The sequence below is a fragment of the Muscardinus avellanarius genome (assembly GCF_963383645.1).
Source record: "Muscardinus avellanarius genome assembly, chromosome: 12".
Lineage (NCBI taxonomy): Eukaryota > Metazoa > Chordata > Mammalia > Rodentia > Gliridae > Muscardinus > Muscardinus avellanarius.
The window spans coordinates 60,880,056-60,894,293 of record NC_137798.1 but is presented as its reverse complement, the minus strand read 5'-3'; the positions used below and the strand labels follow the sequence as shown (position 1 = coordinate 60,894,293).

The window sequence follows — 14,238 nt, the reverse complement described above, 5'->3', positions numbered from 1 at the left end:
TAAACTGAGGGTATCAAACTTGCAAGACAAGTGCTTTACCACTGAGACAGGTGTCCAACTGAGAAATTACTTTTATTCTACATTAACAATTTCAGATAAAAAGTTTTCATTTGATATAATGGCTTATAGACAGCAATTTCCATTCTACTTTAATACTAGGAAAAGATCTAATGTTGAAAATTCCTTGCCATTTCTAAGTGAATCTTTATCTTTCATGTACACCCCTGTCATTTATAGTAGCTCCTCAAGCATATTTATTATTTTAAAAATAATCCTGGATAGGTAGTATACCACCTTTTCTTACTATTTATTTATTTTAGGTAAGTTGATTGCTACTTATTTTAGTACCTAAAACTCTAATGGTGTTTTTGTTTTGTTTTGTGTGGCACTGGGGAGTGAACCCAGGGGCATTCTTTTTCTAAGCTACATCCTCAGCCATATTTTACTTTTTTATTTTGAAACAGGGCCTCACCAAGCTGTGAAGGGCCCAAGTTGCTGAGGCTGGCATTGAACCTGTGACTCTCCTGTCTCAGCTTCCCATACACTGGGATTAGAGTGTGCACCACCTGGATAAGGTATTTTAAATAGTTACTTCTCTTAGAACCATTTGTGACACTGGGTCAAACATCTCTTTACATCTATGCTATCTAAGGACTGTCTATATTTTGTTGAAATAAAGGAGACTGAATTTTATTCTCCATAGATCATTAGCTATGCAAGAAGCATCATGCACATAAATTCATGCTTTTTTTAAAAAAATCATAATATGCGAGAGTGCCTTTGGCAGGTGACATGTAACTTCTTGCAGGAATGGCATGAACAACACTTCTGAGATATCCAATCTAACAAAATAAAAACCAAAGATAACCCTTGATAATGAAAAACAAAGGTACAGAATCAGAAACCACACTAGAACTGATGATGCTAATACAAATAACTGTACAACAGCTCACAATGAAATAATAATGTCCTACCCTGGCCTAGATTTCTGTTTTGTAGTCTAATTTCTCTGGTCCTAATATCTCTCAGCTATCTCAAATTTAAGTTTTAGTGAAAATAATGGCCAGCAAAATAGATACATTAAGTAAATATAAATCAAGCAAATATAACTACAAATAAAAGTTGACCCCTCAAAGAAAGATTTATAAACTATATTTTACTAAAAGTCCTTCAAATCCTTCTGAGCTTTGAATTTAAAATTCAATAGATTACCTTGGCATACAAAACATTTTTTGAATGCTGAAGTGAATCACAAGGGTTCCTTCATTAACCCATCTACCAAAAATTCAATACTCTTATTTCACATTTATTCAATTCTCTCAATCTTTAAAAACTACTTTTCCATTCACTCATTACAGCTCTTTAGACTCAGTGGACAACTTAAGCTCAGGGAGAATGTCTTTCATTGTTTTGATGACAAGGGGATATATATTTCAGAAGTATTTTACAAATTCTGGTCAAGAGAATTATCCCTTGATACTAATATTCCATACTAAACACAACACATGAGCCATTACTGTCCAGCTTCTTCAAAATCTAAAGTTTAAATTCACCTTTTCTAAGGAATCATCCCCAGTAACATATTCTGAACTGATTCCTCTCCTGTATTTAAGACTCATAATTTCTTCTGCCTTGTCTGAGAGTCTTCTTGGTGTGCCCCACAAAACCTCATTCATTGTGCATCAGAGATACATCCTCAGTATTTACATGAGCCTGTTAGTACAGTTAGATTTGTTTAGTACAAGTTTTCACCAACACACTCCTGACCACTCCAAGAGGTATATTCTGATACAGCGGCCTGTGTGCATAGCATAGGCCTTCACACTTTTCAGCTTAAAGTTGTGCTCACCTGAGCTCCAACAATGAGGTTATCACAACAATCAACATGCCCACAAAGCTTCAAGATACACAAGAAAAAAACAGAGATGGCAAAGAAGATGAATGTGAAGGGTAAGGAGATTTTATATTTAAACTGCAGTAAAAATTAAATGCTTTAGTCTGATTTTAAGGCAAGCTGCAGATTTTCTCTGTTCAGTGGATTTTTTCTAGGAGTTAGCATTACAACCTTGGAAGTCTTGTTCACTTTGTCCTGCAGCATTTTTTCAGTTGATGCCAATGCTTCCATTGCTTCCCAGTTTTTCTCCCGAAGGTCCTAATCATTTTTAGAAAGAATGATTTCAGTTTATCCACTATTGAAAGATTTTTGTTTTCTATTTCATCAGTATTTTGCACTGCATTTAAATGCTGGTTACTGCAAAATCATTTCAATGGAAAAATATGTATATTAGCAAAAAATAAAAAGCAATGTTTAGAAGTTTGAATGAGAAAATAAATGTGCCCACTTGTCACATTTTAATATATATACCAAGTATGCGAGCTTTTAAAATAATTACTGTGCATGTGTGACAAAGAAGAAAGCATTCAAAAGTAAGCACACAAAGATTTTAAGTATGATTTCAGGTACATTGAACATTTAAGGACTTGAGGACAGAGCAAATACACAAATATAGCAAAAAGCTTTGTGTGTGATTTTAAAGTAAGGCCCAATATCACTCAAAGGACTTTCCACTGTGATGTAGTATTTTTGCCTCTAACTCTGTTTAAATAAAATGAACACATGTCCAACCTACCTAGAAATGGCACGGCAATCACTAAGTTCTGTATCTTTTTTGGCATGCTAATATGTGTATTCCATAGAACAAGCCAACATAAACTGCACAAGCTAGCTGAGAGAGGGAAATGAAGCTGGAAAGCTATAACACACATTGTCTTAGATGAGAAACAAAGGTCACTGAACACTGAACTCTGAAAGATCTAGGTTTTAACAGCATACAATAGCAAATACAAATAAAGACAATCTGCTGTATTTCAGTCTTACTTTAGGATTAGAAATCTAAACAAAAGGGCCGGGCATGGTGGCGCATGCTTGTAATCCCCGCGCTTGGGAGGCGGAGACAGGAGGATTGTGCAAGTTCACAGCCAGCCTTGCTGGCTTATGAGACCTTGTTTCCAAATAAAAATATATTTTTTAAAAAGGGTCTGGGACTGTATCCCAAAGGTAGAAGGGTTTCCAGGAACCCCAGTACCACAAAAAAAAAAAAAAAAGAAATCTAAACATAAGTAAAAAATAAGTCTAATATTCAACATTCATTAAAACTTACATACCAAATATTGTCCTTGGCACTTCACTTCTGATTAATCCTTACAATAATTCATGAGTAATTTATTCCTATTTGACAGACAGGGAAACCATAACTGAAAGTTAAGAAATCTGGCCAAATGTACTCAGCAAATGAAACGGCAGGATTAGAATGGACTGGCACTGCACTCTGCTGGCTTCCAGTGTCTGGCTCTTTCCACATGCTGCTGTCATTGCTACTGCTGTATTAAAATGGCATTACTATGCCCTTATTTCAGAATCCCATAACAAAACAAAGTTGTCAGCAGCATACTGCCAAGTTCATCTCAAGTCTTGTGGCCAAGCAATGCTGTTTGTTAGTAACGTTACACAACACATAAAGGGCAATTCACATGCCTAATTTTGACAAACTCAAGAGTCAATGAAAATGTCAACTTGTCAAATTAACCATTTAACGCAAACATTGAAAATTTTAACTTACATTAAAACACACATTTATTATCAATATCTCCTGTGATGTCAGTAACATTTTAGTCTTGCTGATGTCTTAGCAATCATACATTTATGTACAAAAATTCCTTATCTAGCAAAAATGCTTGGACTTGACCTGTAAGTCTTACCCTCTGGTAAGACAATTTACAAAACTCACCTAAACTCATTATTTGTCTGTTTACCGTACCAGGATTTATAGTTTTTAAAGAACTATTCCTTCCTATTCTAGTAAAAATGTATTCAGGTTCTAAGGCTTCTAACAGACTTAATTAACAAAGTTTGCACTGCCTCTTAGTTAAAATAGGAAGGATCCAGAAGGATCCTTAATTATTGTGCTAGGCATGGTGGAGCACGCTTGTAATCCCAGCATTTGGGAGGCTGAGACAAGAGGATTGTGGTTGGAGAACAGCTTCAGCTACTTAGTGAGGCCCTCTGCAACTCAGTGAGACCCTGGAATAAAAAATAGGGCCGACAGTGTAGCTCAGAGGTAGAATGTCCCTGGGTTCCACCCCCAGTACCACAAAAACAAACAAACAAAAAAAAAGACACACACACAAAAACACAACTTAATTATTGAGAATAATTTAGCCAGGAAAAGGCTAAGCTAATATAAATAAGAGAAAATATCTTTAATTTTACAATACTGAGAATTAGTTTTTAAAAATAAGTTCAAGAAAAAGTCAACTGTATTTCTAGTTAAACCCTAAAGCTTCAATATTTAAAGTGATATTCTTAAGTATAAAAATTGGTCTTTTCACCAGCAAAAAAACTGCTCTCCAATGAAATAATGCTTCCCCTTCCCCTACAAAAAAAGCTACACAAAGAAACCAATAGTACTCTATAACAGAGATCAAACAAAAAATTTCTGAACCACATTTCTAAGTTTAATAAAATAAAAAGCTTCATTCTGATAAAAATTTGCTTACATTATTTTTCTTCCTCTGGTGTTCAACAGCATCCTTCAAAGAAACTAACTCATTCTGGAGACCAGTTATTTCTTTCTCTCTTTCTGAAATTCTAAACCAGACATGAATATATATTTTAGGCAAGTAGTAACTTTAGATACAGTAATATAATTTAGATATTTAGTAAACAGTAATAATTTAGATACTATTTATCAATATTTGCTATATTTATATCACTATTTGTTACTACAAAATAACAGCAAGTAGATGCAATTTTGAAATGTTCATTAATTGCTATTTAGCATAAAAAGTCCACTCTATAAATTCTTAATTTCAGAAATTATTTTTAAAATAAATTTGCACATAGTATGGCAAGCTAAAGGTTTGGGCTAAACAGAAAGCTCAATCCCTAAGAAACAGTTGATAAATACAATTATGTAGCATTTCCTTTTTTACCAGAATCAGTGTAGTAGCTATTTTCAGAGGAGCAAAAACTGAGCTGGGGGCAGTCCCCAACATGTATTTCTTTTTTATTCCAAGAAGCAATGAAATCAGTTCTGACATAAGTGGCGCATTCACTAAAAACATGATTATCAAAGTGAGCTAGATGTTCTTTTGCTGTTTTCACACCAATATTAGGATTTATGTTGTTTTACTTGTTCATTTCTTGGTCCTATCCAATGAGTTAGTCATTGCCCAGAAATTCATAAAGCAAGAGAAACAATTATTAATTCCATTCTGATATAGCTGAGAGTGACCTGGGTAAAAAAAAAATTAAATCACAAATAACTCTTCCTTAAGAATGTAACTATATATAAAAGCCTGGTAACTAGGATTGGGTAGCAAGTTATACCACAGATTACTTTGTTTTTCATCGAGATTAATCCGGTAGTACTCTACCACACATTTACATCTCTGACCCTAAAAAATTTTGAGAAAGGGACTCAGTTGTCTAGGCTATTCTTTAACTTATGATCTTCCTCAGCCTCACAAAGAGCTGGGATTAAAAGTGTGTACCACTGTTTCCAGACTCTTGTTTTTATATTTTTGTAGGTTTAGCTTTAAAAATTAAAAAAAAGTATGAAACAAAGACTTATGTGGCCTAGGAAGCTAAAATATTCATTATCAAACCCTTTATAGAAAATATTTACTGGCCTTTGCTTCATATAGTCAAACTCAAGACTCAAAAATATTATCAAACCCTTTATAGAAAATATTTACTGGCCTTTGCTTCATATAGTCAAACTCAAGACTCAAAAAAAAGTAAGCAGGGCCTGGTGGCACACACTTGCAAACCCAATAACTGGGAGGCTATGATAGGAGGATTGCAGGTTTCAGGACAGACTCAGCAAGTAGCAAGACGCTCATTAACCTAGGGAGACCCTTTTTCCAAAAACAAAAAATAGGACTGGCTCAGAGGTAGAATGCCACCAGGTTCATTACTCAGTAACACACATGCATGCATACACGTGCGCGAGTGAGCACGCGCGCACACACACACACACAGTAAATAATTCTAAACTAGTAAATGACTTTTTTAGCAAGTCAAGATGAAAGATCATTTAGATTACTTATATCATCTGCAAATACACTTAATGTAGTTGACAGTGCATTGAGACATACTTTAACTTATCTAAAATGACCTTAAATGTAGTGCCTCTTAAGAAAAATTCACAGGCCAGGAACAATATATTTCAATTAAAAATATATATTCTTAAAGGGAAATATCTTGTAGGTAAAGGACACTTATAATCCCAGTGACTCAGGAGACTGAATCAAGAGGATTAGAACTTCTAGGCCAGTCTCAGCAATTTAGTGAGACTGTTTCAAAACAGAATTTTATTTATTTACTTATTTAGTTATACACACACATACCCACTCACACACTTTCTCTCTTTTTGTGGTACTCGGGATTGAACCCAGGGCATTCATTTTACCTCTGAGCTACACTCCCACCAGCCCTATTTTGTTTTATTTTTTATTTTGAAACATGGTCTCACTAAGCAACTGGGGCTGTTTGTGAACTGTGATCCTCCTGTCTCAGCCTCCCAAATACTAGGATTGTAAGCAAATCCTGGGATTAAATCCAAATACTGGGATTATAAGTGTACACCACCTTGTATGGCTCAAAATAGAATTTTAAAAAAGACTGGAGATGTAGCTCAGAGATGGAGTGCTCCTAGGTTTAATCCCTAGTATCACCACCCAAAAAAAAAAAAAAAAAAGCAACCATAAAAATTACTTAGGTTTTCTTAAAAGAGCTAAACCAAAATTTGTACCATTTAACATCACAATGAGATGAACAGGACTCTGCAGGATAATTTAGGCAATTAAAGGTAATTTAGTAATGAAAGGTCCCAGGAGAAAGAAGGAGACAGTTCTATAGCAGTAAAGGCTTTCAAGAAATAGAATCTGCTGCAATGAGGATCTTCAGTGAAAGTTTGGACCTCATGTTCACTTACAGACTAAAGCTTATATAGGTTAGGAAGATACTGAGGCTATGGGAAACAGTGGTTAGACATTGCTTGGGGGCTTAAGGGAAATCAGTGGAGTTGTTACAGGTGGGTTAAGCAGGACAGTGGAAATTTTTCATAAACAGAGGGATCCAATAAGCAAGGTACTTGGCATGTGCATCTTTAGGCAAGACAATGGAGGTATTTCAGTAAGCAGGGAAAAGGGTGTATTGAAGAAAACTTGGGAATTTCTGATACGCAAAGAGCAAAATGATATGTCTTCATAAGATGGAGTCACATTTGAAACACTAATGTTTTATACTATTTCTCTTAATAGAAAAGAAGTATGGGGTGAGGGGCTTAGGACAAAGGGCATGGAGTCTTTTCAGTATCTGCTTCCTGAGGAGCTGGGTCACTGAGGTTAGTAGGGTTGAGAAGCCTTTGGTACCTGTAATGTGTGAGGACAAGAACAATGTTTACATGCTTTTGAATGGCAGATTTGATGACAGAATCAAGCCTTTGCAAGACAAAATGGGAAAGTGAATTTAAAATGAAAGGGCCAAAAATGAGAGCTGTAAGTATCAGTAATGGACCCACAGAGGAAGAAGTCAGGAGGTCCAATTTAATTTTGTTAACCAAGAGCTCCACAATTCTGACAGTTGCTGTTGGATTTTGAAGGCTCTATCAGTAAGCATTTTTCACTGCATCCCGTTCAATTCCCAACTGACAGGGGTAGAAACAGCATCCCTCTTTCAAAAATAGCAATAATGGCCGGGCGTGGTGGCGCACACTTGTAATCCCCGTGCTTGGGAGGCTGAGACAGGAGGATCACACAGGTTTGAAGCCAGCCTCAGCTAGCTACTTAGTGAGGCTCTCAGCAACTAAGTGAGACCCTGTTTCCAAATAAAATATTAAATAGGTCTGGGAGTATAGCCAGAGGTAGAAAGCCTCTGGGTTCCACCCCCAGTACCACCAAAAAAAAAAAAGACAGGCATGATGGTACACACTTGTAATCCCAGAACAGGCTGATACAGTAGAAATGAATGTAGGTTTGAGGACAACCTTAGCTACCCTTCGCAACTTAATGAGACCCTATTTCAAAATAAAGAATAAAAAATAGGACTGGGGATGTATCTTAGGTAGAATACGCCTGGGTTCTATAACCAGTACCACAAAAGAAGAAAATAGGAATGAGCCTCCCTTTTCTGCCACGAGGAAGTCTAGGCTCCTTCCTTTTGAAGAGTGACTGCTGCTAGAGTATCCATGTGATCCTAGACTGCCTAGGAACTGGGATTGAGGTTAGAAGGGGGAGAAGCCTTTGGTGTCTGTACTGTGTGAGGAGGAGAACAATGTTTATGTGCTTTTGGTGGCAGATTTGATAACAGTCAAATCTTTGCAAGACAAAATGGGAGAGTGAATTTAAAATGAAAGGGTCAAAAATGAGAGGTACAAAAAGCACAGGTAAGGGCCCCATAGTGCTATGTCCTCTATGCCACTTGCCAGATCCTTAGATAAGCTGTAACAGTTGAGAGGAGTTGCTAATCCCCCTTTTCCAGTGCCCAATCCTATGGCCACCGCTAGGCTGAGTAAAAGGGGAATGATAGATCCTGTCTGGATCTGATGTAGGCTGAAAAGGGAGCTCTAAAGGATTAGTCATTAGGAGCTACTTACTTCAGTCTCTGGTCCAAGACAGTCTAGGGCACAGGTCCCTGTCTAATTTGTGGGGTAGCATTGTTAAGTAGTAGTCCCACAAAGAAAAAAAAATTCCTTGGTGATATAGGCAAAATATTGTGTTTATAGAAAAAAAAAAGATATTTGAGATGATTATTTTCATTTTCCCAGACAGAGAATTACATTAAGGGTTGCCCCTATTAATGGTTGGAAAGGGTACACAAGGTGAGTATGAGGGGCCTCTTTTGTGGTATTTTCAAAGAACAGACATCAGATGATGGTCAGATTGTACAGAAGCTCCACAGAGTTGCCATGAAAAGAGCAAGGGGCATGTTAAGGGTCTACCACTACAGAACTGGGAGGTATCTGTGGTGGAGAAAATGGCACTAATTGTAGGGACCCCGAGAATCTTACCACCCTACTGAAGGTGGCTATCTGGGCTAACAATATACAAGCATGATTACTGGAGTGAGTTATCTGTATAGTAAAATTACAAAGGTCTTGCCCTAGATGTCCTTATAGTTTACCATTGGTTTTTCAACTCATACCAAGAGAAGCCTGATAGGTCAGTACAGTTAGTAGTAACTGAACCTAGGAGAGAAAATTCCTAGAAGCTGTACTTAGAGATGTTGTTCATATATGAAGTAGCTGTACAGTGATGGCTATTAGGACTGTTTTAGCCTTAAGTTAAAAGGGTGTGCCTCCATGTATCTTCAAATGGAAGGAAATGTTGGAAGAAGTCCCCAGTGTTAAGGTACTGGGCCCATTTTCTATCAGGTGGAAGGAGGAGGTAAACAGAGCCAACAATCCTGTGCTAAAGTTAGATTTGTGAGGTTTAAGAGATAGTGTATGAAATTAAGTATATGTGAGAGGCATCAGAGATTCAGGAATTCCTTAATAGGTAAGAAATGGCCTAGAAAGGAGAGAAGAGGAAGGAGTAGGGAGGTTATTGAAGTGGAGTGCAGGTAAGATATATAGGCCTTAACAGTGTCTGGTATAATTCCAACCAGAAGGCATAATAAAATTTCATTACTGCTGATAGCATAATGAGAAAGATTCTGAGGATAGTAAGAATCCAAAAGAGTAGGAAGGATTTTGGATTTCTAACCATAGGGAAATCTGATCCCAGGAATATTCTATTAAATTACCTTACAGGAATGCACCCCACAAAAAACAACAGTAGGTGTTTTTCCATGATAGGATGATGGGGAAAAGGAAATGCCTCTATTAAGCTAAGAATTAAAGCACAGGAAGAGTGAGGATCTTCAGGGAGAGTGTTGGTAGGTAGCTATCTTATTGGTGGGTGACTGGCTATCTTAGAGATGGGTTTACCCATCAGCCAGCAGGTGTGGTTCCTCAGTGATTCACCCAAGTTTGACTGAGGTAGGTCCCATCTGGAGGGCGTAATATTGAGGAAGTAACTGGTGTTCTGGAAGTAAGTGTGTTGTTTCTGTCTCTAGATCTGTAGCCTTTTTTAGCTCTTTAGCCAGCATGTGTGGTTTATCTGGGGTTTGACTGAGTTTGAGGTAGGTCCAATCTGGAGGGCAAAATATTGGGGATGTGACTAGTACTCTGAAAGCAAGTAAGTTGTTTTTGTCACCTCCAGATATGGAGCCTTCTTTTTAACCTAGAGTGGTAAAACCAGTGAGGGAAGTCTTTTAGCTCTGCAGCAGTATGAGTGGTTAGTATAACTTGACAGGGTCTCTTCCATTTGGGCTGTAAAACGGAGGTGATGGTTTCAAGGGCCACTAAACACACCCAATCTCTAGGTCTTGTTTCAAAATTAAAAAAAAAAAAAAAACAACAACACAGGGCTGGGGGTGTTGCTAGGAGGTAGAATGCCCCTGGGTTCCATCCCAGTACGGGGATATATATATATATATATATATATATATATATATATATATATATAGAGAGAGAGAGAGAGAGAGAGAGAGAGATTGATTGATTTAGAGTGGTTAATATCCCCTGGGTAACTCAAAAGGTGAAGGGGGTTCCACTGTCAGACTGAAGGGAGGTTGGGATATGTGAAAAATGATATGTGTCAAAAGGGAATGAGTCACCTCTTTGGCCCATTTAGAGGTGGTGGGGAAGGGGGAAGGCCTCAGCCTACCCAGTGAAGGTGTCCACCAGGATAGGATGTATAAGTACTTTTTAGAGAGGTATGTGAGTAAAGTCTAACCAGCAGTTAGACTTTTGGTATTGGCATTAGTATTTTAGTATAGAATTGTTCTAGCAATTGTCCATGACTCTGATAAGTGGGGAAAGGTAAGGGGCAGATGTTAGCCTGTGGTGAGGTTTGGCTACAAGATGGTATGGGATACTGTAACTTCTTTGAGGATAGAATAGAGGAGGGGCACATGAACCTGATTCTGAAGTAATCTGAGAAGAGGGGCATGACCTACAGGAATTGATTATGCATAGATTGTAAAAATGGTCAGAGTTAATCTTATGGGAATAATCAGATATGGTCATTAGTATATAGCCAGTCCCCTTGTTGAGTGGTGCCGACCTGGGTCCAGGAAGCTCTTTTCTAGTCAGAGTATGAAGGAGGGGGGATAATTGGGATAGATGGGTAGCTGGGAAGATGGGGTTTGAAAAGTAAAGGCAACTGTTTAGCTTTGGCATCTGCAAAGTGATTTACTTTATAACAGAGTAGGATAATTTCTGGTATCCCGTACAGTGAATGACTGGTGCTGCCTTAGGAAGTTTGGTGGCTTATAAGAGTCTATGGATAAGCTTCCCATTGACTATGGGAATGTCTTTGGTTGTGAGATATCCTCTTTCTTGCCAGAATAAGGCATAGTAATGTAAAATGCAATAAGCATAGAGTCGGTGTAGATGTTGACCTGGTTGTCTCTGGCTAGGGTTAGAGCCCTTGTGAGGGCTATTAATTTGGCTGTCAAGATATGGTACTTGCAGCTGGGCGTGGTGAAGCACGCTTATAATCCCAATCCCAGCATTCAGGAGGCTGAGACAGGAAGATCACAGGTTTGTGGACAGCCTCACCTAGTAAGTGAGGCCCTTTGCAACTCAAGACTCTATTTCAAAGTAAAGAATAAAAAATTGGGTTGGGATGTAGTTTGGAGGTAGAATGCCCTTGGGTTCCATTCCCAGTGCTGCAAGTAAATAAATAAATAAATAAATAAATAAATAAATAAATAAATAAGTGGTACTTGGGGTTAGTGGGTGGGATTCTATGGCTTCTATATTGGTGAAGATGGTATGTATAAGGCCGGCATTGGAGCCTGCCGTGAGGCAAGGCCGGTACTGGGGCCTCCGAGGCCAGGACAAGAGCCTGCCGAGGGGTTAGGCCGGTGCTGGGGCCAGCGAGCCCGGCATCGGAGCCTGCCTTGATGCTTGACCAGTGCTGGGGCCTCCAAATCTGGGATCGGAGCCTGCCAAGGGGTTAGGCCGGTGCTGGGGCCAGCGAGGCCGGCATCGGAGCCTGCCTTGAGGCAAGGCCGGTACTGGGGCCTCTGGGGCCAGGATAAGAGCCTGCCGAGGGGTTAGGCCGGTGCTGGGGCCAGCGAGGCCGGCATCGGAGCCTGCCTTGAGGCATGACCAGTGCTGGGGCCTCCGAGGCCGGAATCGGAGCCTGCCGAGGGGTTAGGCCGGTGCTGGGGCCAACGAGGCCGGCATTGGAGCCTGCCATGAGGCTAGGCCGGTGCTGGGGCCTCCGAGGCCGGGATTGGAATCCTGCCAAGGGGTTAGACCAGTGCAGGGGCCAATGGCCAGCATCGGAGCCTGGCGTGAGGCAAGTTCACTCCTGCAGCCTCCAAGGTCGGGACCAAAGCCAGCTTAGGGGTTAGACTGGTTCAGGGGCCAGCGAGACCAGAACTGGGGCCTCCCATGAGGCAAGGCCGCTGCTTGAGCCAGCGAGGTCTGGATCAGTCCACTGAGTAGCCAGGCCACTACTGGGACCATCAAGAGTGGGATTGGTACTTGCAACGCAGCATGCACAGAGAAATATCGCAGAAAATATAAATCAGATGCTTCTCTTAATCAGCAATAACTAGGAGGAAAAGGGCAACAGGAAGAGGTTGAGCTATAGAAAGGGTCCTATAGTGAAGCAACTAATGTGACCAATCAGAGGGTATGTAATACTGGAGGACGGAGCCTCTTTAAAACACAGGAGGTACATAAACAAATGTATCAAAGTAAATCACCAAAGAAGTGTGGGATGGAGGGAGGGGGAGGGAATGGGATGGGGGCTGGAGGAGGGCTAATTGGATGATGTGTGCTTGTATATCCTCTCAAGTCTTGTACTCCAATGTGATTGATATATGACTATAATGCACCAATTTAAAAAATAAATTAATTAAAAAATAAAAAAATAAAAAAAAGATGGTATGTATATCCCACTCATGAAGAAGGCCTGTGGGAGGAGATGCCAATGATGTACCAATCTGGGACCTCTTCAAAGGGGGAGTCTGAGATGTGGAGGAAGGGAGAGGAGTGAATCCATGATATCTGTGCAAGAGTGTAGAAGGGTGAGGTCACTGGGGATAGTGGAGCGAGGTAGGAGTATGGCTGGATTTAAGGTATTATATCATTGAAAAGAGATTAAAAGGTTGTTGACAAAGAGGGCAAAGAATTGTTTGGATCTTGTTAGAGGCAGCATGAGGAAAGTTTGGTGGGCATGAGCTCAAGCTGGTTGTGAGAGGAGAAGAGGGTGATGGTTTGGCAGAGGGTATGTTTATGAGCTTCAGAGGCAAGAAGGGCAGTGGCTTCAAGGACTTTTAGGCAAAAGGGGGAAAAAACAACCAGAGGGAGGTGGCATTTTTGAAGGACAAAGAGACTGTGGGGGACAATTAGAGAGGAGTATTTATTGGGGGAAAGAAATTATTGGAGAACTCCGACCATCTGCCATTGCATTGCTGAAAAGTTTGGCGATCACTCTGAATTTGGAAATAAAAACTTTCATTTTCTGACCATTGGCTATTATTATCTAATCTATACTGAAGCCTGGCGGCATTGCAAAAGATTCAGCATTTGGGTCAATGACAGGCATGAAGCAAAGGGTTTTAAGGATACAAAAGAAACTGAGAGGAGTGCCAGGGGGCCTGGAAGAAGTTCCCTGATTGTGAAAAGGTATGGAAGAGGGAGAGTTCTGAACCCTTGGAGGTAAGGCAGTAGTCCAAAATCCAATTCTTGGGAGGGTTCTGAATCCTCTGAGGTTAAGTCAGAGGAAAGAGGTCTCCCCACAACCATCGGAAAACCTCCAAGGACTGAGCAGCCTCTGCATCCCCAAAAGACTGAGGGTCTAGTAGTCCAGGACTGCCATGGGAGTAGCTCTCACTCCGTGCAGGGATTTTCAGTTATTTCCAAAACAAGTAACTAACAGAATAAAAAACTCTAGAGGGAAAGGGAAATGGCAAGAATTTACCCAGGATGGTGAGCAGACCAGTGTTGGATATAGGACAGAAGCAACAAAGATGGTCACTGCCAGAGCTGTGGAGAAGGAGCGGGGCAGGAAGGGAGGAAGAGTGGGGTAGGGAATGAGAGCAAGGAACAGGAGCGACTCTGGATCTGGGAGTTAGCCTAGAAGGAGCTGCCACTGTTCACTGCCTCCCGC

At 39.9% G+C, this 14,238-nt stretch overlaps 1 protein-coding gene across 1 annotated transcript in view; it reads right to left on the bottom strand.

The window, feature by feature from the left end:
* Positions 1 to 14,238, bottom strand: part of KTN1 (kinectin 1) — a 107,273-nt gene that overhangs the window by 20,408 nt on the left and 72,627 nt on the right. The window contains exons 31-32 of the mRNA XM_080707829.1: positions 4,558 to 4,648; positions 2,066 to 2,152 (exon numbers count right to left, since the gene is read on the bottom strand). Coding sequence (XP_080563955.1) covers positions 2,066 to 2,152; positions 4,558 to 4,648 — 178 coding nt within the window. The remainder of the gene's footprint in view (positions 1 to 2,065; positions 2,153 to 4,557; positions 4,649 to 14,238) is intronic.